The 26,900-nt window shown below is 32.7% G+C and overlaps 1 protein-coding gene across 3 annotated transcripts in view; it reads right to left on the bottom strand.

Moving 5' to 3' along the window:
• Window positions 1–26,900, bottom strand: part of GRIK2 (glutamate ionotropic receptor kainate type subunit 2) — a 616,372-nt gene that overhangs the window by 211,357 nt on the left and 378,115 nt on the right. For all 3 annotated transcript variants that reach the window (XM_020287070.2, XM_076003095.1, XM_076003096.1), the window contains 3 exons: window positions 25,626–25,769; window positions 21,611–21,718; window positions 4,822–4,935 (listed from right to left, as the gene is read on the bottom strand). In XM_020287070.2, the coding sequence (XP_020142659.2) occupies window positions 4,822–4,935; window positions 21,611–21,718; window positions 25,626–25,769 (366 nt within the window). The remainder of the gene's footprint in view (window positions 1–4,821; window positions 4,936–21,610; window positions 21,719–25,625; window positions 25,770–26,900) is intronic.

A 26,900-nucleotide genomic window follows, 5' to 3' on the forward strand; every position in this document is an offset into this window, starting at 1 on the left:
TATGTGATAAATGAAATCATCATAAATGAAAACATTCTAACATTGATATTTTTATTTCCATTAATAATGATAAACATGAGAAGCAAGGGAATTTTAGCAACAATTGAACTTGAAATTAAAACAGTGAGGCAATATGGGGGGAATCACAAACAATATTAAAAAGGAGGCAAGAATAGACCTCAGCTTTAGTTGTAGACCTGTAGATGAAGTTCCACAAATCTCCAAATTGGTAATCTCATAAATCTTAATTCAAAACTAAAAAAGTTAAACATATAAAATAAATGTTTAGTGCTTCCTAAAATGAATTTACTCCCTGATATAACTTTATACTGTACCCATACAGTATATTAGACCTAGGTCATCATGTTGAAGTGGAGTAGAAAACATTTGTAAACAATCCCAATTCTTAAGAAGAGAAAAAATGAGATAAGTTTCCATACTATTTTGATTACCTGGGAGAATCTAAAATTATGGCTTTAAGAGGATGATAGAAAGCTGAGAGCTAAATTTGGAGATGACAGAAACTATAGGCCCTCCACATCCCAGCAAGAGCAGCCTAAACACTGGTCTCTAGAAGAGAATGTTTAGATGTTGGGGACAGATCCCTAGGGGCATCACAGTATTCTAGCATATGTGGGACGTCTGGATGAGAAACACTATTTTAGGTAAATAATTCTCAACCAAGATGCTGTTTGGGTCATAAACTAGAGTTGTTAATCTTTTCCATAGTACACCACTAGAACTTTCTTTTGATAGTATCAGTTGCTCAAGTTGACTAAACAGATTGGTTGAAACCCTCCTACTCTACTTTCTAGCTTGTATGACCATGATTGAGTTGCTTAGGCAATCTAGACATTAGCTTTCCAACTTGTAAAATGGCATGAATAGTGATATCTACTTCAAAAGATTATTATGACAATTAAATGAATAAATGTATAGGGCTTTGAACTATGTCTGGAACACAATAGGTTTACAATAAATTTCTGCTATTATTTTTGTAATGGACCATATTTACGCATTCATATTGGATGAAGCTGAGACACTGATCAATACATTGGCTTCAGTCAACATGGCCTTTTTTCAATTTTGCAAAATTTCCAAGAACTTTACTGAGTCAGGTCCTTGTGTATGTTGTTCTCTCTGCCTAGGATATTCCTTTCCCCTTTCTTTACTTTGCTAATTTTTTCTCAAACTTGGGGTCTCATCTGGCTATTCCTCTGCTGTGAATCCTAACATGTCCTTCCATTTTGACCCCCAGTCAGAGTCAGGAGCACCCTATAAAATAAGGCATCACACCATTTATCACACCATTTACTTTTCTCTTATATTCTAATCACCAATCACATGTATGTGTGTATGTGTGTGTGTGTGTGTGTAGTTCTCTTTATGAATGCTTGCCATTTTCTAAGTTTTATAAAGGCAGAGAAGATATGTATTTTGTCTATCAAATATAGCTTTTAGTAAAATGCCTGGTATATCGTGCTCATTTAATACATGTTTATGAAATAAAAGAATGAATGAATAAAATTAAATGAATGATTAGAATTCATGAGAAATAGAGCTGATTATCATTAGCTCTTGGATAAAACTGAATTCCAGAATACTTCACCATTTTTTCTTTTAGGATATATAATAAAAATGTTGAACAAGAAGTATCAGTGAACTTCTCTTTGTGTCTCCTTTACATGATAGAGACTTTGGAAGAAATGTCATTATTCATAACTCAGCCAGAATTTCCTCTGAGATTTTCCAAGAGAGAAAAGGACAAAATAACCATAACATTAATCAAAAGAACATAACCTCTCCATGAAATATAAATGAAACACCAGTAAATTACAACAAGCATAAGACTTACATAAATAAAGTACATCATCTCTTCAAATCTATTCTCTTGATTGAAGATACTTTGTGATCAGAGTATTCAGAAACAGATTTTTTTTTCAACTAAGATATATAAAAATGAGGTGGCTTATCTTATCCTTTTAGGAAATAATAGAATCTTTTAGAAACTGGTAGGTTGCCATACTCTAAAATATAAATGACCTATTTATTAAAATGTAAGTTTAGTGCATGTACCATAGTTGATCTTACATCTTAGTTACATGAAGTAATGATCTAAAGAGTAGTTCTCAATCATAGTTATAGATCCAAATTACCTGCAGAACTTTAAAAAATGAAGATGTACAAGGCTCAAAGCCCAGAAATACTGCCTTAAATGATATGAAGTATGTGTAGAGTAGCAGTATATTTATTAATGCTTTATGACTGGCTCTGATATGAAGCTAAATTAAATGCTAGTTGTTTATAGATAGGTGCAAAATTGTTTATGATAGAGAAAAATATCTGAATTCCTCTTATAAAATAACATTGTGTAATTAAGCAAAATTAAGAAATTATATGGAGAATCTTAACCACCTGCTTTGTTTGCACTGGATGATTATAATAACTTGCACACTTGAAAAATATTTAAATACAGTCATTTGAAAGTTCTGTACTTCCTCTAATTTCTCATTTAATTAAATATCATTTATTTAATTTAATTTGGCAAATATTTATTGAGTCCTTGATATGCCCAAGGCACTTTTCTCTGACAGTGAGAAATCAAATAAGTATAAAATTTGATTATTGGCCTTGTGTAGCTTCCTGTCAAATGGAGACATAGACATGCACAAATTTTTTAAAATTAAAAAAAAATGCCTGGCCAGTGCCATGATGTAGTATTATGATACATAACTGGGCACCCACTCCCTACCCCCTGCCAAAACAACTAAATAAAGAGATCAGAGAATTTCATGGAGTGAGTAGCATTTGATATGGGTCTGGAAAGATGAATAGAATTTTCACAGGAGAATGTAAAGAATTGAGCAAGGATTTGGAGCCATAAGATATGTGATGTATTTTGGAGTTTGACTGGATCAGGGAGAACATAGAAGGAATGTAGGGGCCAGATTACTGAAGGTTACAGATATTATTCACACAGCACTCTTTACTCTGTGAGCATTGTGGAGGCACATATGGTGTAAAAACAGAAGAAATGGTCAGGTCAAATTGTATTCCTCCAAGGAATGTTTAGTGATGTTTGGAAAAATAATGCACATATAAAATAAAGAATAACATAATAGTCTAAATCATATGTAGAACTGACAGGTACTGTAATATCTCAGAAATTGAGAGAAACATATTGCAGAGAAAGGGAATAGAGCTTACACAATTACAGTAGTGGCCTAACTGGTTATTCCAATTCAATTAAAACACAGGATTTCTGAAAGTGAATAATGGGAAATGAAGACAGAAAGGTGGGAGACGACAAGACTGTGTAAGAACTCGAACATCAATATTAAAATCTAGGGGCTGTTTAATGGTCAATATGGATTTTATAAAGATTTGTATAACAGAGAAGCAGAGAAATGATAGAATTAGATTTTTATTATTGTTGTTGTTGTCATCCTGGTTCAAGCAATTACCATCTGCCTGGACCGGAATTAGATTTTTATAGTAGGGACTGGGGTACATTGCAAAGGGGAAAAGCTGGCTATAGGCAGAGGGCTAGTTGTGTGATTATTGCAGTAGTCCTAGCAGAAGATAATGAGATTCAGGACATAGTGGCAGATGGACCAGGAAGAGAATGTCTTGGTGCCCTGTGAAAACATTTTGATTAAAGAACAGGGCTGGGTTGGTGAGTATGGGAGTTATCTTAGAAAAGAAAGGGAGATATAAAATTAAGTTAAAGGACTTGAAAGTTTGGATGTGATACATAGGGAGCAAGCATTCACTGAGGTTCTTAGCAAGGGAGTAATTAAAAAAATCTCATGACTTCCTTCACTGTCATTGCATAATTATCAGCTTTGTTTCCTCATCTAAAGCCTTTAACCCAAGCTATTTCATTTTGACATGTCTATAGGTCTGACATTCCTTGTTGTTACTAAAAGGACAAAAATATAAATATCTCTTGTCTTGATTTGCCACTGTTGATCAAATTTAGAAAGTATATAAATGCTAAATGTTTGTGGTCATTTGATCTGGACATTAATCTCACATTCTTTACTAACTACCTGGGGATTCATAAGAATAGGCACTGATAAAACTATTCTGTAGATAAAAAGTACCAACTAAATAATATAAGAGCTTTTTGTTTATCCTAAAATTAAAATTCCCTTTTGCAAATGGCATTGTAAGCATAAGTGAACATTACTGTGTAATCTAATTAAAATATATAATTACAAGAGGGTAAAAATATCTAGCTCCCAAGTATTAATATAATTCTATTGGTGGCAAAAATATTTCTGGCTAAAAAAAGCATTTGCCACTTGATTTTATTAGAAAGATTAGTAAAGTAAGAGTGATTTTCCAAGATGAAAGCAATGAAATTGAAAGCAAGATTAAAATATAATTATGATGGAAAAAATTCTGAAAAATAAATGTCATGCCCCCCCCATCCCGAACATATTTGCCGGAAATGAAAGCAGAAGCAAAGTTCATGTTTGGCTCCTTTCCTAACTATATTTATGTAGCTGCATGTCCATGACATTGACAATTCTTCAATAGTAGCTAATTTTGTAGGAATGAAAAAGATTTCCAGTAATACACAAAGCTGTATTATTAATTAATATATACAGCCCCCACATTAATATAATTTACATCATTAAAGACTAACAAAACTGTGACTGAATTAACATTGACTCATCTGTTATACAGTAATTGCTAAATAACTGTAAAATATATTACATTCTGTTCATTACTGTTCCAATTATAATGTCCTTTTCTTTCCGCTTCCATGTTTATCTACATTCATCTAAAATTAATAGAAAAACAAATACTTACCAAAATGGTAGTAACAATCAAAGAACGATTGGATAAGGAATCTGTGATGTTTGCTGGTTTTCCCTTTTGACTTTCTGTCATGTTCAGGCCACTGGCTGGATCCCAAGTTCCAATCTATAAAATAGCATATGTACTTTGTAAATTGTCCATCAGGCACCTGGGAGAGAGTACTGCAAGAGAAAGTTAAGACTGCTAATACTTATTATTCACCTCTGCTGCATTATCTGTCGTTAAAGTAAAGGCTGCTTGTTTTAAGCAAGATTCACTGCTCTGTGAAGTGTGTCCAGTGAAGTGTAACATTAAAGAGCAAAATGATCCATTGCACAGTCTATAGTCAGTGCGGGAGCTTAATTTTCCATTCAAGCTTTCATTCACCAAGATAAACCACATTTGATGATACCTTGATAGCTGGCTAGAAACTCATTAATAGGGCATATCTTTTTCAGTAATGGATCTATCTCATCCTCTCATTATAAAGATAACATGCCATTATTATATGAACAAAGCTAAAAGAAAGAGCAAAACCTGTGGATCTAGGATAAATTAACAGGTAAAAGAAGGCTTAAGGGAGGCATTGCATAACCCCAGTAGGATAAAACCACACCCAGGTTATCTTTAGGGCATTTAAAAACACAACTTTGCACTGTTTAAAATACTCCAAAGAAAGAAGATGACAACACAAACTCATTTAGATAATCCATTCAATACTTCCTTCTGTATTCTGTTGAATATGAATTTTAATTTAACTAATACTTTCTGATAGGTTAGGTAAGCACTTTACGCCCACAGAACACAGCCTGTGTGATGATGCAGACAAACCTTGGAAAGACATTTATAAGCACAGGATACCACAAAATGCATAGATTGGGTGGTTTATTGGCACCTACAGCATTGCACTATTATATAACAATGGTCACCCTTAAAGGAGAACAGAGGCAAAAGATGTGGAATCAGTAGTTCTTTTTTCTCACCCTCTCAAACCTGCGAGTCAATGATAATGAAATTTGTCTTTGATACTCCCCTAGCCAATTATCCAATTTATTTTTCTCAAAGGAAAGGAAATCTATTAATTTACCTTTACTCAAATATACCTTTATATACCTTTATAGAAGTAATATACCTTTACTTTGTATATAACTTAAATTATTGTTTAAAATGACATTGATTTAGCAGGTACTATTTGCTCTGGTCTACCTAAACATGTAAATAAGAGTCTCATCAGCATAATCTTGTTTACATAAACTTTAAGATCCTCTTATTTTCTGTATATCACACCATATCCACTCTTTTGCATGTGCATGGCTTTTTCATTTGCATGGCTTTTCCAGTAACCTCTTAAGACATTTATTTCTTTTATTTGAGTAGCAAGTAGGGGCCACAATCCCAAGCCTGCTCTTCTGACAGAGCTACGTGCCTTGGGGTTGCATGTTCCTAGAGCAAGTGTTTTTTATCCCGTTTCCAGCAAAGCATCATCAGGGCTCGCAGAGGCCCTATTGGGAGCCTGGATGGGGAGGAACAGAGGAATGTCAAGACTTGAATGCCTGCTGATCTCCTTAAAGTGTTTCAAATTCAAAATTATTAAAAAACAAGACACACCTGTAGATTGTATTTTGAAGTGACTGCCACTTTTCTGACCCTGGTCTATAATTAATACTTATCATAATACTTATCACACATTTGTACCCTCAGATTTTATTTCCTTTCTTCACCATTGGCTAAAGAGTTAGGTTTTGCAGACATGTAATTCTACCAGTTAAAAAGCATTGGCAAACATCATTTGCCCACTGTTGTCTATTTAATAATATCCTCAAGCTTGATCAATAAGTTTTCAACTTTTTAACCAAGTAACTAATACAAAATATTTTCCATTTTACTTAATGCCACCTTCCATGACTACTTTTCTTTAATAATTTAGTTAAGTGTTTTATCATCTAAACATGCTTATCTCATTTCATTTATAGTCACTTTTCTAGTACTATTTGTAATTCTGGCCCTAATACATATTAAATGAATTTGTAATTTCCTGTAATCACAAGTATTAGTTATTCTCTTTTGTAAATCTCAGACTTTGTAGCACAATATTGTTTCAGAAATTTCATTGGCTCTACAATTTTAAGGTCAAATAAAACTTTGTATATTCCTAGATCATAGGATTCCTAGATTGTAGACTATTTGATTCAAAACTTTCTTCCATTGAGGAAATTGTCACCAGGTTTTTGTTGTATTTTGTTTTGTTTTGTTTTAATGGCAAAAACCATGGACTAAGTGAAAAAAATCTCTTTTGTTCCTGTTTTTGGAATGATGATTTAATTATGTGATTCAATCAAGTATTTTAAATACTTTTTTTTTCCAGTTCCTAAATGGATTAAGACATCTAAGCACTGTTGATCTTACAGAAGTGTTTTATGTACTGTGACTCTACATCTTTGTTTGCCTTGTCTTCATGGTGTAAATATTCATAATACTCTTTTGTAAAAAAAAAAGTCATAGTTTGGATAATAAATTGTAGCATCATTCTATTTACAAGATTAAATTAGATATAAAATATGAAAGTTCTTCAAAAGCCATAAATAACTATAGAAAATTATAGCTTTGTTCATTTTTATTTTATGTTCTCATTGGCTCCTAAATTTGCTCTTCTGGTCATACAAAAGAATGCATGTTTCTTGTCATTAAATTATAAAATACACAAAAGATATAAAAAAGATGATCAATTTAAACTTTGAACCTATGCATGTACACAGAGTCAATCATAGTTAAATACTTCAATGCACTTCCTTCCAATCTTTTATCTTTCCATATATATTCCTTGCATAGTTTCCATAATAGCCCTATTAATATCGCAGCTTCTGAAAGGAGCATTAGACTGCCTGGATCCTATTACATGTTCACCACTTACCCTAAGGTGACTTGAGCACATCACCTGTTTGTGCCTCAGTTTCCTCATCTGTAAGTAGGAAATATTACCCACTTCATAAAGCTATTGTGAGGATTAAATGAAAAATAATTCAACATAATGTGTTTATAAGTATGCTATAATCATTATGAGAGTTACTAAATATACTATATTGCAAACATTTTCTCCTGGCATTAAAAATTAGTCAAATACATAATTTTAATGGCTATGTAAAATGAACATATCATGATTTAACTATCATTTTTACAAGGTGTTAGTAAACACATTTATTTGTAAATATTTGCCCATGCATTTCATTATTTCACAGACTCCTAGAATTAGAATTACTTTTTATTTTGTCACTTTATTTTTTTTAGCCAGAGTTAAACTGAGATAGACTTAGAGTTATTGATTTCAAATAATATGAGTTGTTAAGATTATTACATGTTGTCACATAGCTTTACAAAATTATCATTCTATTTTTTTATCTTCTTCCTTATAGTTCATGGTAGCTGCCATAAGACAACTGCTTAACAATTCATCTTTTATTTTTAATAATTTGAATTGCATAATTGGATAATATCATAGAGGTTTATGAATACCACATCTTTACTTCTAAATAGTAGTTTTATTGATGTAAAATAACTGTTTTTATTCCAATTAATTTTTTTCACCTAAACTTCTAGTACATATGATCAATCACACTTACTGTGCTTCCATAATTTGTTTATTTGCATTTGCTGAAATCATATCTACATTTCACTTTCAACATATTTCTTATTTTATGGGTTTCCTTATAAGCAACTCATAAGTGGATTTTTTTTTAATGTCCTAACATTTTCCCAATGAATCTTATATCTAGCCTTGCTTTTTTCATATTATTTGGTCTTCACTATTTCTTTTCTACTCCTGGGGTTTTGGTAGTTTTTCCTGTGGTAATTTGAGAGATAAGGTACATTTAAGACTACTAATGGGTATTGTCAACTTCTGCTTAAACTTTTATGGTCACATTCTAAAACCAATATTGAGCCATAAAAATTGAAATGACATCTACTCCATGAAAATTCTCTATGCTTTGATCCATTCTGTTACTGCACACACAGATGAATAGTTGTAGTTCATTCAATATGAACTACAATGGGTTGTGAACACTGTCCTTCTGTTTATTTTGCTTTGTATTAATATAATGTGGATCATCTCTCTTCAAGGAAAAAACTTATAATTTTTGATATAATTTTAAAAATGATTATTCAAAACTGTCTTTGTGTATGCTTAACTGAATTTGATGTTTACTAGAATATCTAGTCACAGTTTCCTCTTTATTATTTGCTTTTTACTTATCATTGTTCTTATATAAGACTATTTATAAAGGATAACTAAGTGACATACTTTTATCTGTTTGTGGATTTGAAGATATTTTTGTTGCCTTTTTATATAAAGAAATCTTAGCTAAATAAAGACATATTCTGTCACAACCTTCTTCTTTCAGAACTGTCTTATTTTTTTGTACAATATTAGTGTTGCTGAAAAAGACTGAGAGCAGCCTCTATGTATTTCTCTGTGGGTGAATATTTTGTCTTACAATTATCTATTTGGAAGTTTTAAATCTGAATCAGAATATATATTTACATCTTAATATGCATATGTTTATATGTACATGTGGACACGTATACATGCACCTATATATACAGTATATATGTATATACACATATAACATACATGCATATGTCATGCATATGTGTGCATATGGAGAGAGAGAGTGACTGGTTTTTATTAAATATCTGAGAAGTATAATGCATTTCTCGATTTTCTGATTGTAGATGCTGTTGCATCTTATAGTTTTCCTGAATTATTTGTGTCATCATGTCTTCTATAGCTGTATTTCATACTTTTCATATAAAGAGTGTATATGAAATACATTTTCCCCTTTTGCTACATTATGTATGTATCTTGCTTCAAAACATGGGCAATGCAATTTCTCCCATGTGCACCAGTGGATAGCCTCCCACCATGCTTCCATACAGGAGAACTTAGGTGTGTTTTCACTACAGTAAGTGTCACATTACATTTTAATTATTTTCTTATCTCTCTCTAGTTAAAACTTGAATCTCCTATGAGTGAAGACTTTTGTTCACTCATCTTAAGGTCTCTTAATACAGGAAATCCTAGGGGCTTTATATTTGACATCTCTGAATATATTGGTTATACGATGAAATAAATGTTTTATTTTCCTCATCTTGGGAATGCCACTTATGTATTGTTTTGAGTTAAAGTTATATTTGGTTTTTACTTATCTTGCTCTCCTGTGTTAGACTCTAAGTGTCTTGAAGGAAGGACACATGTCATCAATTTTGAATTATATAATAAATATTCAATGAATATTTGTTGAATGAATAAATAGAATAAGTGAGTGAATTACTACATGACAACTTAGATTATTTTAGGTTGATTTTCCAATGTCATTCATTTATTCATTTGGCAAATACTGAACATACATGTGTATTCTTTTATATTCACATATTTTGTTTTTTATGTTTTGCTCTTCAGGTTATTCTTAATGTTTTGATCAAGCTCTATCTCAATATCATATTTAATCATTGAGAGTACTTTGCCACATAAATTTACTATGTTTTTTAAATTTTTCTGGTGATATTTTATATGGTTTTTATATTTTTTAAGTATTTTATACTTTATTTCTCAAGAATGTTTAAATTCTTCATATAATTTTGTTTGGTAACTATATTTTCTCTTTGGTTTCTTGTTACATATATATATATTTGATAGAAATAAAACACTGGTTTATAACAATTTAAAAATTATTTACTTATTCATTACTTGATGCTTTATTTATTTACTTACTTTTGTTGACAGTTTTCTCAGTATAAACTTCCTTTGTGTTATAACTAATATTACTACTTTATGTCCAAAGAATGTTTCTGCTTCCTCCCTTGAGCTACATTAATTGCATATCTCTGTAATTAGCATCTTATCACTTCTTCTAAAGGTGCATGTTAGCTCAGTTTTATGTAAGTACAATCAGTGGAACACGTTTCATATTTTCTGTGGAACTTGTAGTAATAATCTGTTTGATATATATGCCAGAAAACTTTTCAAGTAGGAACAAAATAAATATTTCCAAGGCCGGGCGCTGTGGCTCACGCCTGTAATCCTAGCTCTTGGGAGGCCAAGGCGGGCGGATTGCTCAAGGTCAGGAGTTCAAAACCAGCCTGAGCAAGAGCGAGACCCCGTCTCTACTATAAATAGAAAGAAATTAATTGGCCAACTGATATATATATAAAAAATTAGCTGGGCATGGTGGCGCATGCCTGTAGTCCCAGCTACTCGGGAGGCTGAGGCAGAAGGATCACTCAAGCCCAGGAGTTTGAGGTTGCTGTGAGCTAGGCTGACGCCATGGCACTCACTCTAGCCTGGACAACAAAGTGAGACTCTGTCTCAAAAAAAAAAAATAAAATAAATAAATAAATAAATATTTCCAGCTAGGTTTAAAAATATTAGTTTTAAATGAAGTCAAGCCTATTTAAAGTTAAGAAATAATTTAAATTCACTAAAAAATAGTTATCACAATGCAATGGAATCTATCAAAATTCTCTTATTGACATTTATTAACAAAATATCCACAGGATGTTGGTGGATAGACAAAAAAGCAATACAGTCTTTCACCATAAAACACTGTGAGGAAGAAAAGGAAAAAAAAATTGTTGTTTGGTTATATATTGCTTTGACTTAATATCAGGAAAATATAATGCATTGGTCTGAAATAAAGATCCTAAGTGGTACTTCTCCAAAATAGGCCTGTGTGATGATAATGAGAAACTACACTATGCATTATGTTTCAAACAGACTTAGCACAATGTGGAGTCTCCATCACAGTATAAGTTTGCTTTAAAAAAAATTCTTCCCAGTAATGAGTTGCCCCCAACCAAATGACCCATAAAGTATAGTTTTCCTTGAAGTATATTGATTATATTCCTCTTAGAAGAAATGGCATCCCTGATAATACTGTTTGAGGGAATTGGGAAAGCATAAGAAAGAATTTACATTAAGTGCTGATGTATATTTGAGAGATGAATATTTCCTTCAATAGACTGAACATACAGCAGTAGACTATTTATTTCTCTATTAATTCACATACTCATTCTTATGGGATAATTTGCAAACCCAAGTTTCTGAAGCCAATATGGTGTATAAATAGGGACTGCAGAGAGTTTTTTCAACAGAGTAGTTTTCTTATTACTGTTAATGATAAATTAGAGATTTCTGTTTTCCTCACTTACCGTACCCCTATAAATGTTGAACATTTAAATAAAAAGCATCTGGACATTTCCCTGATTTAAAAAAAAATAAAATAAAATAAAATAAAAAGCAGAAAAAGTTACTTGCCTTACTGTCTAATAATCCTCGACATCAAAAATTAATAATTGTTTACTTCCATTAGACTACGTGCTAAAAAGAGAGAGAACTTAAGCATTGGCACCCAATCTCTCAAAAACAAACAAGAAATATTTTATAGCAATGCCTATGTGCTGCCTGTTAGTAAGAACTCGAGTCCACAGCAATTGTCTGAGAACTGTGTGACCTTCATATATAAGTTAATTGGTCTACAAGGACAGTACAAAGAACACCTCAGAGATCAGTTTCCTGAAACTGTCTGCTGCTTCTACAGGATTTGGGATTTCATCATTTGAGAACTGTAGTGCTAATATGAGCACAACAAATCAATAAATATATAATCATCACATTGGAAAGGAATGAGCAAATATTGATTTTTCACAGTTAGGATTTTTATTTTTGTCGAGGGCAAATTTAACCCTAAACATAATTAAAGAGTTAAGACACAGGTGGTAATTTTGATTCTTTTAATAAAACTTGAATCAATGTATTAAATGTTCTCAAATGTAACACTGTGATAACATTCGTTAATGGCCATCTTCCTGCAGGTAAAAATATAAGTCAGATTTAATTTGATTGGAAATCAAATCAATCTGTCACAATTGTTCTGTATACATATTTTAATTCATATTTAGTAAAGGAAAATGCCAATATATGTTAGCTGATGAGCCAAATTAAGTGTGATATTTATATTAAATATCCTCAAATAAGGCAATCTTATTGATTTCTATACCTAAATATCATCCATACATAGTTTCCTTAAATATTTTACCATCCTGAAAATTTAAAATTATCAAGAAAAATAATAACTATAAACACAATGACACATAAAAATGTCAGTATAATTCTGAGACAGGGCTTTATAATGAATTCTATATAAAAGTTAGACAAATTAAATGGTTAACATTTCCAAAGATAGACAATAGGCTTGGATCTTGCCCAGGATGTATTTTTGCTTTTTGAGAGGCAAACAACACATTCTTCCTAACTTAAAAGTTACTAGTTAACACCACCATTAGCATGGCTTTCCTGCAGGGATGCAAAAGAAATCTCAGTTTCTGGGAAAGTCAGGTGTCATTGCTGCCATGGGGACGGGGTATATATACATCAAATGCCATCAGTGAGATAAGATAAAAACTACTGTGCCTCAGGTATCTAGAAATCTATCAACAAAATAGCTCTCACCTATATATGGCAGATTTTCAGATTTAGATAAATTTTGAAGATTGTAAATTACATTCAGACACCTTTCTCATGGGAAGTTAATAAATACAGGATTTTACAAGCAAGAGAAAGGTCAATAGTAAAGATTTCTATAGAATTACTACTTTTTCTTAAAAACATATACTCTGCAAAAATTCTTCAAAAAGCACTTTGAAGCATGTTCTGATTCTGGAACACATATTCCTGTAATCTCTGGCAGACAGAATTTCACTACCAATTCTCAATCTCTTCATATATTATCAGATTATTTGAGTTTTCAGCAAGAAACCTATGGATTACTGGTACTAGTTTCTATACTAGTGGTACAAATGCAAGCAATGAATACTCAAGAAGTTAAAGTATTAAAAGTTGAAATGAAGCTTTACTTGAAATATGACCAATTTAAATTTTTAAAGGTTTTAAATATGGACTATATTGCTTTATATTATTTATAAATATTATTTATATATTTTAATATTATATTACTTATAAATATATAAATATTTATATAAATATTATATTATGTTTAAATAATTTATAAATTATTAACTTTATAGAAATTGACAAACACATTTCATAAGATGTCTTTTTGTATTTTTCTTTTTGAAGAATTTTCCTAAGGATACACAAGTTGGAAACCGATTTTATTAAAAAAACATGCTGAGGCAAACACTTTGTGTGATTTTTCATAGTCCTAAACACTTTCATGCCCCTCAGCACTATCTCTGGCCAGAGAAATTTATTGGTTTTATCTTTAATGTTCTTTCAAAATTAATATATTAATTCATAAAGCCACTTTTAATAAGGATTTATTAGATCTATTGAGGAGATTGGAAATTCTATTCTTCAATGTCTGTTTTAATATAAACATCACACTGAAAAGAGTACCTGCCAAATAATCAGAACAAAAGGCAAACTTTGATGCTAGGAAAGGATAGGAGAGGTTCAAAAGAATAATTTTAGTTTACACCTCTACTTAGAAACAAATATTCTGTAGTACAATAAACATTTGAGTAACCAAGAAAGTGTAATAGTTAGAGACTGATTTTTTTTTTCCACTTAAAAAACACATGAAGTACATTGTGGTCACACAGACAATTCAATTGTGTGTTAAGATTAAGGGATTTTTATTATTACATTATAGCTTCTTACAAGAAATTATCTTCTAGATTTAGATGGCTGTTTTCCAAAAAATGGCCTCTAGGTAGCTCATCTTACAATGGAAATGCACCCTTATCATGTAGTGTTATCAACTCAGTCCAAACCTGTTTTGTGTGAAACCCTTCCAACTCTTTTTTGCTGAAAACTGCGTCCTTCTGAAGTTATGTTCTAAGAATCTTCTAAATATTTCTGTAACATCTCATGCCATTAGTCATGTGTTTTTATCCATCTGAAGCTGGTATTTCCTAAGCACATAGCTAAACTTCAGAGGACTAAGTAAGTAAGGTTAAACCATTTCCACTGATAAATTACATCCTGGTTACAAATTCTAAAAAATAAAAGAAAACAACCACCAAAAAAAAAAAAAAAAAAAAAAAACAAATAATCAAAAAAACCTCTCATATTATTGTCAGTTATAAAGATATTTTGATATTTCTTTATAAGTCAATTTTTCTTAACTCAATTATTTTTGCAATTTATTCTTCTCCCTCTACATAACTTCAGTAATTCCATCGACAAACTGAGTACACAATTTGGACAATGGGCAGACCATGTATGACAACAGAATTTTGACTCAGAATCTCTGGAGAAAGCATTTCAGGAAGTCAAACCACAATCTTTTTAGCAATCTGACCCAATCGAAATTCATTCTATAACTGCTAGCGTCCATATTATTAACCATGCTTCCAACTCAGGATCAACTGGAGAAAGTCAAATATGCCCTCCAAACCCATCACCCAAGGTGCCTGCTTCTAATTAGCCCACTCCAGTTTCCTCATACCAACACTCTCCAATCAGAGCACACCTGAGGACTTCCTTTTTTCCACTGTAAAGCTTTTTCACCCTCTGCCTGCCTTTGAATTTCTGCTTAATGCAAGTGTTGGTGGTTGGCTCCTATAGTAAGCTCTGAATAATAACTTCTGTTTGTTCTCATTTGGGTGGGCTTTGTTTATTTTCATACTATAACCTTATTTGAAGAAAATAAGAGGAAAATTTATAATTAGAATAATGATTTTTACTCTTCGATTTAATACTGGAGGGTTTTAAAGTGAGCCATCAAAGGAGCTAGATCTGCCATTGGTGCAACATGCGTTCTTGTAAGTTCATACCAGTGTTATTATCTTCTCCTGCACTCTAAAATCCTTTACACCCTTGAAACTCTGACACCCCCTACACACACACACAAGCCCACTGAATCCTTAACTATTGGCTTTCTCTGTTTCTACTTTGGAGGTATGGAGCAAAGTTGGAAAAAATTATCAAACTGTGCTACCAGAAAATAACTCTGCATCAGACACTCGAGTAAACATTCATATGATTCTGATGATGGTCCTTCATTCATCCAACAGTCAATATGAAACCACGTTTTATAAATTAATAAAAGGTCATAAGGTGGGAACTGTGGTAAGGGAAATACATATATAACCAGCCATTGTTCCCTAGCTTGCTTTCCTATGTGTGCTTACTACTCAGGAGTCATATAGCTGATGGTCATAAAGATTCTTAGCTTTCTTCATTGACCTCATACATAACATCACCCTTGTGAAAACTAAAGCTAATTTTTTAGATGTCTTCCAGGCCCTGCATTCTAGTGGAACAGCTGACCCACCCAGACTAGTGAGTGGCTCATACCAAGAAACTGACTCAACCAGGTATTGCAAATTCCACCCAAGAACCAACTTAGCAAAGAAGATAATTTATGCATACCTACCTATGGTTCTGCCACGAATCCAGCTAATCAGCAGACCCAAATGCCTAGCCTTTTGCCCACCAAACTACCTCTAAAAACCTTTCTCTCAAATTTCCAGGGAAATGGATTTGTGAACTTCCTTCCATCTCTTCACAAGTTTCCTGCAACATTCAATTCTTTCTCTGTTGTAACCCTTTCTGTCTCAGTGTACTGGCTTCCTCTTGAGCAGTAGACAATGAACCTGGTTGGCCTATAACAAATATATGTTTCTTGAGGATATACTTTGTGCCAAACACTTTGCAAGGTCTTAATATGTAATAATAAGAAAAAGGGCATATTTTTTCTACCTAATAGGGCTTGTATTCTGGCTAGGGAAATAGTCCTTTTTAAAAAATTCACATAAATATATAATTATGCATTTTGATAAGAGCCAGGAATAAAAAAAAAAAAGTACAGGACACTACGAGAAACTTATATTTAATTAGAGTCTTAGAGAAGACCTTTCTAAGGAAGTTATATTTAAGAAGAGATTTCCCAGGATGAGTTCACCAGGCAACAGGATTTGGAACGGATATTCCATGCTGGGAAAACTGTTTCTATTACTGTTTAGCAAAGTAATAGAAAACTTTGTATCTGTGAGGAAATAAGAGACAACCTAGGTGAAGCATAGAAAATACCTGAGAGAGTGATAAGAGGTAGCCAGTGCATTGCAAGTTGTGTTTGGATTTTACTCAAAATACAAAGGGAATCTACGGAAAGGTTTAAACAGAGGAATGACATGGATCAATTTTCTTTTAAAAACAGGGTTGTCTGCTGAGGTTTAGGAAATGGGTTATAAGACAGGATAGAACAGAGAGGCTTGTGGGGACACCGACATAGTTATACAGGTGAAAGGTACCCTGGTTGTGACTTCAGCAATAAATGACAAAATATGGATGGATTATAAACATATTTTGAAATTATAATACACAATATCATCTTTGAACTGACCAAAATAATTCAAGCTAGTAAAACTACTTATTCTGATTTTCTTTTTCCTATTCTTGAGCACTCATTACCAGGCTCTTAAACATGAAAATTGACACCTACTGTCTTTTACCCTTATTCTGCTCCTCTGCTCCAGCGAAGGCACTACAATGGCCCCAGAGAGCTTTTTTGAACAGATGTGGCTGGCTGTGTATGCAGTATTGGGGAACTCTTTTAGATTATTGCTAATTGGGCTGGGTTCCAAACAAGGGCTCTGTCAGGAGGAGTGGAAAGGATTTGTTTTGATCCATGAGAACTATCTATGTGGAAATGATAACCACAGCAGCATCACAACTCTAAGCTAGGATTCCTGAACATGGCTCCCTTTTCTCTGTTCATCAGAATCATACTTGTTTCTTCCTAGTTTACCTGCTCCACAGTTGTAAACATCAGGAGCGTGGACTTTCTTCCTGTTAGATGTTTTAATCCTAAGGTTCATATTTCAGAAAATGATTTAAATTTTATCATTTAATGACATAAAAATAAGAAACTTTTCTTTTTATCACTTATTATTGCCCAATCCGATATTCTAATTTTATGAACGTACTTATTATTGGCAGATTTCCTCCACTAGAATATAACTTTCATGAGGGCATAAGATACATGTTCATTCCATATTTGTTAGAAGATTGCATAAATTAATGCAGTGTGCTGGTCAAAGATCACCAAGACAGAATGAGAAGAAAACAATAAGTATGAGAAAAAGGATAAAGTTAGTATTTTACATGTTTTCTTTGTTCATTTTTCCCATCTATTCATGTGAAACAATTGTTAAGTGTGAACAATTAAAATTTCTATCTTCTATCCCTCTCAGGATGTTATTTCCAGGTTCTTTTAGAGGTCACTGTATTATTACTTCAGACTGCACAAGAAGGAAGCCCTTTGTACTCCATTGTTTTTTTTAAGAGATGAAGAATTTGGCACAGAGAAGTGGGGTGAAAGGATGAAGTTCATCACTTATTTGTGATGGAAGTGGAACTGGAATTCAAGCCTCCTGGGATCACTGTCTATTGGCCTTTCTAAACTGTGAATGTTATTAAGGTAGGGACTTTGTCATCTTCATCTACGGGCCGGCAACCATAATTTTTAGGAAAAAGAAAAAAATTAAGTTAGCAAATATAGTCTTAATGAAACAGATACTTCTCTTGCCCTCATGATTCAGTTGAGGACATTGTGTTCTAGAGGGATTAAGAAATTTGTCCATAAATAGTATATGGTAAGAGTGAGAATTTGAGCCCAATTCTGTCTGAATCTAGACCTTGAGCTCTTAACCATTCTACTGAATTAAAAAAATGAGAACCTTTTGCTACCTAGCAGCATTTTATCACTATTAAGTCAAAATCAAATCTGCCAAAATGGCATTTCCAATTATTTTTAAGATCTGACTAGATTTATTTCCATCTTTTAGCTGGTGACTTCATGTACTAATCTTTAAGAACATTGAAAACATTTGATGTGAACTCTTTTTGTTCTCTTTCTCTGTAACTTACCTTCGCCCACTCTCAGTACCTTATCTGTCTTTTCAAAGGAAGATTTGTACCAATTTCTTTCTAATATTAATTCTCCTACTTGATCATGTCTTTTCCAATCTTTGGTTTGTACCTTTATCATTGGTATCTCTCCCTTTCATTACCAGGCTCCTCCATTTCTCCTTATAACCATAGTTCCAATGCTCTGCTAGTCCTTGAACTAACAACATTGCTGAAGGTTCAGTTAATGCCTCCTGTCACTGTTTAGTCATCTCCACTTTCACTTTAGAATAGTTTCCAATTCATGCTCCATGCTAAAATTATTCCAAACTGTAATATATTCCCAAGCAACCTCCAGGCTATTCTCTCTTTGAACTTATGTAGCGTAATAATACATTGCAAATATCCTGACAAGGCATTCATTTTATGACTCAATGTAGCATTTCACCTCTATCATCTCCCACTTCTACTCTGTGTGTGTGTATGTAATAATCAAATCAAACTCTATCTATGTCTTTCCTGATATTGTTACCTCTTTCTGAAATGATTCAATCTCTATCAATAAATAATTCCCCATCATTCAAAGGCTAATTCTAAGTTCTTCATCTACTGGGACTCTTTACTAATTATATCTTTGTTTTTTTTACTTTTGTTTTGTAAAATCTATTTTATTTCATAGTATTAAGGGAGTACAAACATTTTGGTTACATAAATTGCTTTTGTAAAGTTTGAGTCAAAGTTATAAGTGTGTCTATCACCCAGAAAGTGTCCATTGTACACATTAGTTGTGAATTTACCCATCCCCTTCTCCCCCCTCCCACCTGCCTGATTTACAATGAATTTTATTTCCATATGTGTACATTAGTGTTATTTGATTAGCTCCAATTTAATAGTGAGTATATGTGGTGTTTGTTTTTCCATTCTTGTGATACCTCACTTAGAAGAATGGTTTCCAGTTCTATCCAGGTTAATTACCCATAAATATATGAGTGGATTAATAAAATGTGGTATATGCATACTCAGTCATAATTATATCTTTTATCAGAAATATTTTCATTGCTCTTTTGAAGGCTTGAAACAGATAGCTTTTGATTGTTTTTATTCACAAATATTATCTGATCACTCTATATGAAAAGTATCTTAAAGATAAGGAGAGTGTGTAATTAATTTAGCAAAACAAATTTTCAGATTTCAGAAGAGAATTCAAAATACTTATGGAATTTCAGAACAACATGCATAATTCATACTGTTTTACCTTGCTTAGTGGTATGGTAGATTATCATATATACTTGATAACCATTATATTTAGGGTTTTTTTTTTGTTTTTTTTTTGAGACAAGATCTTGCTCTGTTGCCCAGGATAGAATGCAATGGTGTGATCATAGTTCACTGTAACCTTGAACTCCTGGCTATGACCATGCCCAGCTAATATTTTTATTATTATTATTATTTGTAGAGGTCAGGTATCACAGTGGTACCCAGGCTGATCTCAAACTCCTGGCCTCATGTGAGCTTCCTGCCTTGGCTTCCAAAGTAGTAGGGTTACAGGCATGAGACACTGTTCCCAGCCAATTTAGGTCTTTCTATAAGCCACATTAGAACATAGAGAAAACTTCTGACATGTTTTCTTTATTTTAAATCCAAAACATGACTACATCTATGGTTATATGAAGAGCATCACTACATTTATGCAATTAAAATGTAAATAATGGTCAAAGTTCATCCTAATGACTTGGCTATTTCAAAAAAATATGGAAATAACATCTGCAGTTAACAATGAGATAAAACCCTTAAGAGCTAGCCAAACTCCACCGTTATCAACTCCAGTCTTGGATACAAATTAATGTTCTAATCTTGGGAGCAAGGTAGTTAGGAAGAAACTGCTTCATGAATATTTAGGTTCTAGTTTATCATAAAGTATTCCTGACTTTTGTGGTTTTGACAAAGGGTATGCTCTGAAACTCTCAGTGGGAGGACGTAACAGCCCTATCAGTTTGAGTCATCAGTTGGTCATGATGTACTTAAACTGGGTGACATTATAACAAATGTGTTCTTACTCTCTCCTGTATAATTGGAATCAGCATTCAAATTTGCTGTTATCTCTTAGGCTAAAAGTACCCTTAGGACTCAACTTCCCTCTTCAGATTCCATCTATGAATAGTGCTTCATGTTTAATTGCTAGATGAAATATAGGACACCTTACTATCTTTAATGTAATATTATCTCAGTCAAGTAGAATTTTCTCAAGTTCTTATAAAAACATCTTTTTAAGTTGTAATTTTCAATGACTCTATCAGGTAAATATCCAAATGTATACATTACAAATATAAGCAAATGTGCATTAAAATGTTCTTAAAGTAAGCAAATATCCAAATTGTATAAGCCTTGCTTGTGCTTTATGACAATCTCCAAAAATAGAATCAAGTAATATAGATCCAGTGTGGTGTGTTGCGTTTAGGACATACCTAATTTATTCTGCATAGTTAATTCAAATATTTCACCTGAATATGACTCAACAATGGAAACATAATTCTATATTTAATACTTTTTTATGGCTTTTTCCAAGTTGGAAAGTCTATGCAAGCACAAGTGGTTATAAGCTGCATATACAAAGGCTCGTATTAAACCACATATTTTCTAATTGCTACATTAAATCTCAGTAATAATTAAATTTTATATGCATTTCAAAGTATCAGAAAAACCTGGTGAGAAAATAAAATATTTAAGTTGTTTTAAGACACCTTTTATCCTTGAATCCTAATTACAAATATTATATTCAATACAATGAATTAAATATTTATTGTTTAGAGTCACTCAGTAAAGTCAAATGTCAATGAAATGTAATTACAACAGATACAACAGAGAATATTTCTTCTTTCTTTAGGATATATTTCATGTAATAATTAAAGAAAATAAGCTGAATGCTTCAAGTACCTTTTCTAGACCTTCTTCCTTGAGACTGATCACATCCAAATCAAAATCTGTTCGTAAGCCATTGGTTTTGTTGAAAGTTATTCTGCCTGTGAGTCCTTCCCAGTGTGCCTATGGAAACGGAAAAAAGAAAAGATAATAAAGAAGTGAAGGAAGAGAAGATAAAACATTTTTTCACAAAACATAGGAAAATGATTTTAATTACTTTTCATTAATTTACATTGCTACAGATTTTTAAAATGGGATATTTTCCTAAATAAATTATCCTGGTTTCAGCTAGTTTCACTATAAAACTTATTGTAAATTTTTCATTTTATACAATGCATTTTTCCAATTATAACTATTTTCTATGAGAAATTTGATTTTTTTTTAAATTTCAGAGTATTACAGGGGTACAAATGTCTTAGTTACATGGATTGCTTTTGTACTGTTTGAGACAGAGTTATATGTGTGCTCATCGCTCAGATAGAGTACATTATACCTGTTAAGTGTGATTTCACCCAATCCCTTCCTCCCCCTTCACGCTTGCTTGATTTCTGTTGAGCTTTACTTCAGCACAATTCACAATTGCAAAGATGTGGAAATAATGGCCAAAGTTCATCCTAATGACTTAGCTATTTCAAAAAAATATGGAAATAACGACCCTAGTGCCCATGATTTCAGGAGGTGATTAATGTAATTTGGTATACGTATACCATGGAGTTCTACCTAGCCATAAAAAAATGAGTTAATTCCTTTTGTAACAATCTGGTTGGAACTGGAGACCATTCTCCTTAGTTAAGTATAGTAAGAAGGAAAAAACAAACACCACATGTATTCACTATTAAATTGGAACTAGCCGAACAGCGATCATGATATTATGTTTTAAATAGTGAAATGTTTTTAGCAAAGTGAGAAAAATTTAGTCACTTATTATGATAAATGAAATATGGAGTATCTCACTGGAGGTTATAGATAGAACTACCGTTATAAAACACCACTTCTAAATTCATAATAATATGAAACGAAACATCAATGAAAGAAACTGAATCCAGGAAACCTATATTATGCCACTTTAATTACACACATTTGCCCTAGAATAATTAACTTATTTTACTTCCCCAGTTAAACTGGTGAAAATGTATTATAATTACTTCATGCTAAGCTGTGCTTTCTTTAGAAGGAGCTCTCCATATACGAGGAGGTGGGAATATAATAATATAGTTACATAACATTGTTACCCCTTAAAGGTGAGCAAATATCAGGACTTTTTTTAAATATAAGAAGCTTTTTCATTCTGTTGGTTATATAGCTGAAAGTATAAGTTTTCCATTATTTGTCATTTTGCAATAGCATGAAAAAATAGTTATACATGAAAAATTTTAAATGATAGAATGTATACTCACAACATTAATGTTTAAAATAATATATACTGAGATCCCAAAGAAGTAAATCCCAGTAGATCAAGGGTAACATTTCAATAAGGATCACAAATTATTATCATTGTCTACATTTCTCAGACTCTATGTGTTTTTTGGGTACTTATCTGTAGGGATTTCAGATAAGTTTAGTTATAGGCTTAGTTTTAGGCTAATAAATAGTTTTAGGCTAATAAATTACAAATGAAATTTAAAAATTACAGAATATATCTATATACATATTGCAGAATCCCTTCTCTAAAGTTAAACATAAGTTATCTAGTCTCTAATAAGGAAGAAAAAATATTTTTAATTCAACTTCTAAAGAGAAAAATTTCAGATGGTTAACAAAAATACATAATAGTACAAAAACAGACCAAGGGACCAAGAAGCACAAGAAGTATAGAATAATAAAACAAATCTGGGATAGAAGGAGCATTAAAAAATGTACACAGGTGAAACTGTAAAACTAATACTAGTATCACAAATTCAATTCCTCACTTCCTAACAACCAAAGCAAAGAAGAAAATATGATGAAACACAATATACAGGGTCTACAATTTAAGACATACCAGCTGCTCAGGAGAAACAGCTTTTCCTGGTACTGAGACCTGAGAAAAATTTCTCTTGTTGATCCTCATAAGGGGGACACTGTGTGATTTAGTGGACAAGGCTCTCAATTCCACCGCACAATGAATACAATGGGGAATGTCATACAACTGCTTCTTGTAGGGCTGCTCGACATGTCACGGTCTCAATACTCAAGAGCTGAGTTCAAAAAAAATCAATTCTTTCACTAGCCAGGCCTGTAGACTACTCAGGCCTGTTCACAGCTCTTTAAAGCTCAGTTTTATACCAGAAGTCAATGTTAGGATGTGGGGCAACTAATAAACTGCATATTCTTCAGAAAGTATTAATTTACCTATCTGAGGTTTGATAAGAAATTAGAGGAAGAAAATGTATAGGTGTTTTTTGTCAAAGACCTAGATATTCTTAATAATGACCCTGAGCTTTTATTTTTATTAAGAATAATTTATCATAAGATGAACTGATGATTTAACTCATTAATGAAAATCTTATATTGTAATAATACCTGTGATATTTCATAGCAAAGATTAAAGCTCAGTTAAATTTTCACCTATGAAAAGTATCCTAAGCTAACAAAGGATTTTCCTTCATGATAGGAAGAATAGAAAGAAAATATATATGTATGTATATGTGTATACATGTATAACATTAAAATTTTTTCCTTTTTTTCTCACTATGGGCATGCTTGGTCTATAATTATAATAGACATAATAAAAATGATATATGGTCATAAGAATGGTTGTATTATACAATGAAGTAAACTTTGCACTTTTTTTTTTTTTTTTTTTTTTTTTGAGACAGAGTCTCGCTTTGTTGCCCGGGCTAGAGTGAGTGCCGTGGCATCAGCCTAGCTCACAGCAACCTCAAACTCCTGGGCTCGAGTGATCCTTCTGCCTCAGCCTCCCGGGTAGCTGGGACTACAGGCATGCGCCACCATGCCCGGCTAATTTTTTTTTTTTTTTATATATATATATCAGTTGGCCAATTAATTTCTTTCTATTTATAGTAGAGACGGGGTCTTGCTCAGGCTGGTTTTGAACTCCTGACCATGAGCAATCCGCCCGCCTCGGCCTCCCAAGAGCTAGGATTACAGGCGTGAGCCACAGCGCCCGGCCAGACTTTGCACTTTGATTAATCTATATATTCTGTTTTATGTCAACTTTTAATATAATTAAAATAACTAGACATTACATTTAGGAACTATTCATCTAAATAACTACAATTTAAGCTTCAAGAATTAGGTGCAATTTTAGTGAAGTGCAAATGACATTCAGGTTAAACACGCATTTCATATTTTGTTGCCTAAAATATAAACACTGTTTAAATGCCTATCTCTCACTTGAAGCTCTGACTCGAGGAGTGAGGGGAGGCATGGGCAATATAAGTAACCTCAACATTTGTACCCCCATAAGATGCTGAAATTAAAAAAATGAATAAAAAAATGCAAAATTCAAATAAATAAATAAATACCTATCTCTCTACATAAATAACCCTTCTTAGGGAGAGGCAAAGAAATATAATGTAACCAAAATGTAAAAAAAAAACAACAAACCTTTTATCGAGTGGTGGGCAGGTGAGAGGGGGAAGGAGCGAAAGGGGGTATACTTACATAATGCTGTGGTGTGCACCAACTGGGGGGTGGACACGCTTGAAGCGCTGGCACAGAGGGGAGGAGGAGTGGCAGGGGCAATATATGTAACCCCAACAATATCTGTACCCCCATAATATAATGAAATAAAAGGAGGGGAAAAAAAGAATCAAAAAGGCAAAATCTTACAATGTCATAAATCAAGCTTTCATGGATCATAGTACTATGATAGAAATTGTGATGGATATTCTATTTATTTATAATTGAATTCCCCTCCCCTTTTGTTATTATTTAGTAAAAAATGTTAATTTTGCTTATGTAGGGCAGAGGGAAAGTTTAGTTTAAGATACAAGTTAAAGATCACCTGATAGAAAAACTTCAATAATCTTACTTCAGTTAGCATGAGGACAAAAGGAACAAGGCAGACGTGTTTCTCCTGACGTACCTCTTTAATTAGACTCATAAAGCGGGTCCCGAAGCGCCAGGGTTTATGCCGATTACACTGCAAGGAACTGACTGTCATCTGGGGAAACTGCTGGACCGCCACAGACACCACGTGCACAGCATCGTACATCAGAGCAGCATCCGTCTGAAAGGCAAGGGAACGGGAAATATAGAAGAGTCAATACGATGTGTGAAACCTGTGGTTAGTGGTTTGGAAGTGGAGGGAAGTGAGGGAAATACATATCCTGTTTTTCTTTATGTAAGGGAGAAAACATTATCTCTAACATGTTCTGGTTCTCTTAAATAAGGCATTGTTATCAAATTACTGTATCAGCTCTATTAGAACATTTGATCCAGCTTCCCTTTCCTGAAGTGATAACCCAATTACATATGGTCCTAGTATCTCTTGTTGAAATGGGAAACCTGTGAAGACATTCTCTATTTCCCTTTTGTCACTCTCTCAGACTCTCTCTCGGTATCTTATTCTGTCTCAACACACACACACACACACACACACACACACACACACACACACTGCAATTGCTAACATTTTGAATGGTTATGTTAATCACATATTGTATATAAAAATAAATAAGTAAACAGTTTCCTTGTATAGAAGAAAAAAGAGATTTTAAAGGAGATTTGCTTAAAAAGCTTAAACCCTTTAATTGCTTTAACCTTTTAACTTTAAAAAGATATAAAGCCTGATCTTTTCTTCAACTCAAATTTTTAAAAGGTTCCATCTCAGAAATGATGCTACAGTTTTGAATCTCAATACATGTATTAGTTTCTTTTCAAGAAACTAAGCTTAATCTTTTGTGCTGTTTCCTTTGCCCAAAATTTCCATATGAATAAAAATTCATTTAGCTTCTCAAGTAAAACAAATATGAATTCTACTGTGTTTGCACCTGCTCAAATGATCAATCACTTTAGAGGTTGATGATAAAAAATAAAATGTTTATAAGTCACAATAAAACAGAGGCTCAGCAACCATCAAGTGCTGTGTTAAATGGACCCTCACATTTGGCAGATCGATGCCAGGCTCACTACCTACAGAAGAGGACCACACTGACAGTACTAGTAGCAATGAACTTTGGCCATCTGCTTGGCATGCTTTAGAGTAAAAGCATATATTTCCTCTTCTCATTCATACAATTAGTGAGCTGTGAAATGAATTCCAAAATGAATAGGAACCCTGTAGATTGCAGTATTTGCCACAATACAATAGAAAATGAGTACACACAGTAGCCTTCAAGCAAATGGATACTAAGGAGCC

This window comes from Microcebus murinus, chromosome 5 (genome assembly GCF_040939455.1).
Source record: "Microcebus murinus isolate Inina chromosome 5, M.murinus_Inina_mat1.0, whole genome shotgun sequence".
NCBI lineage: Eukaryota > Metazoa > Chordata > Mammalia > Primates > Cheirogaleidae > Microcebus > Microcebus murinus.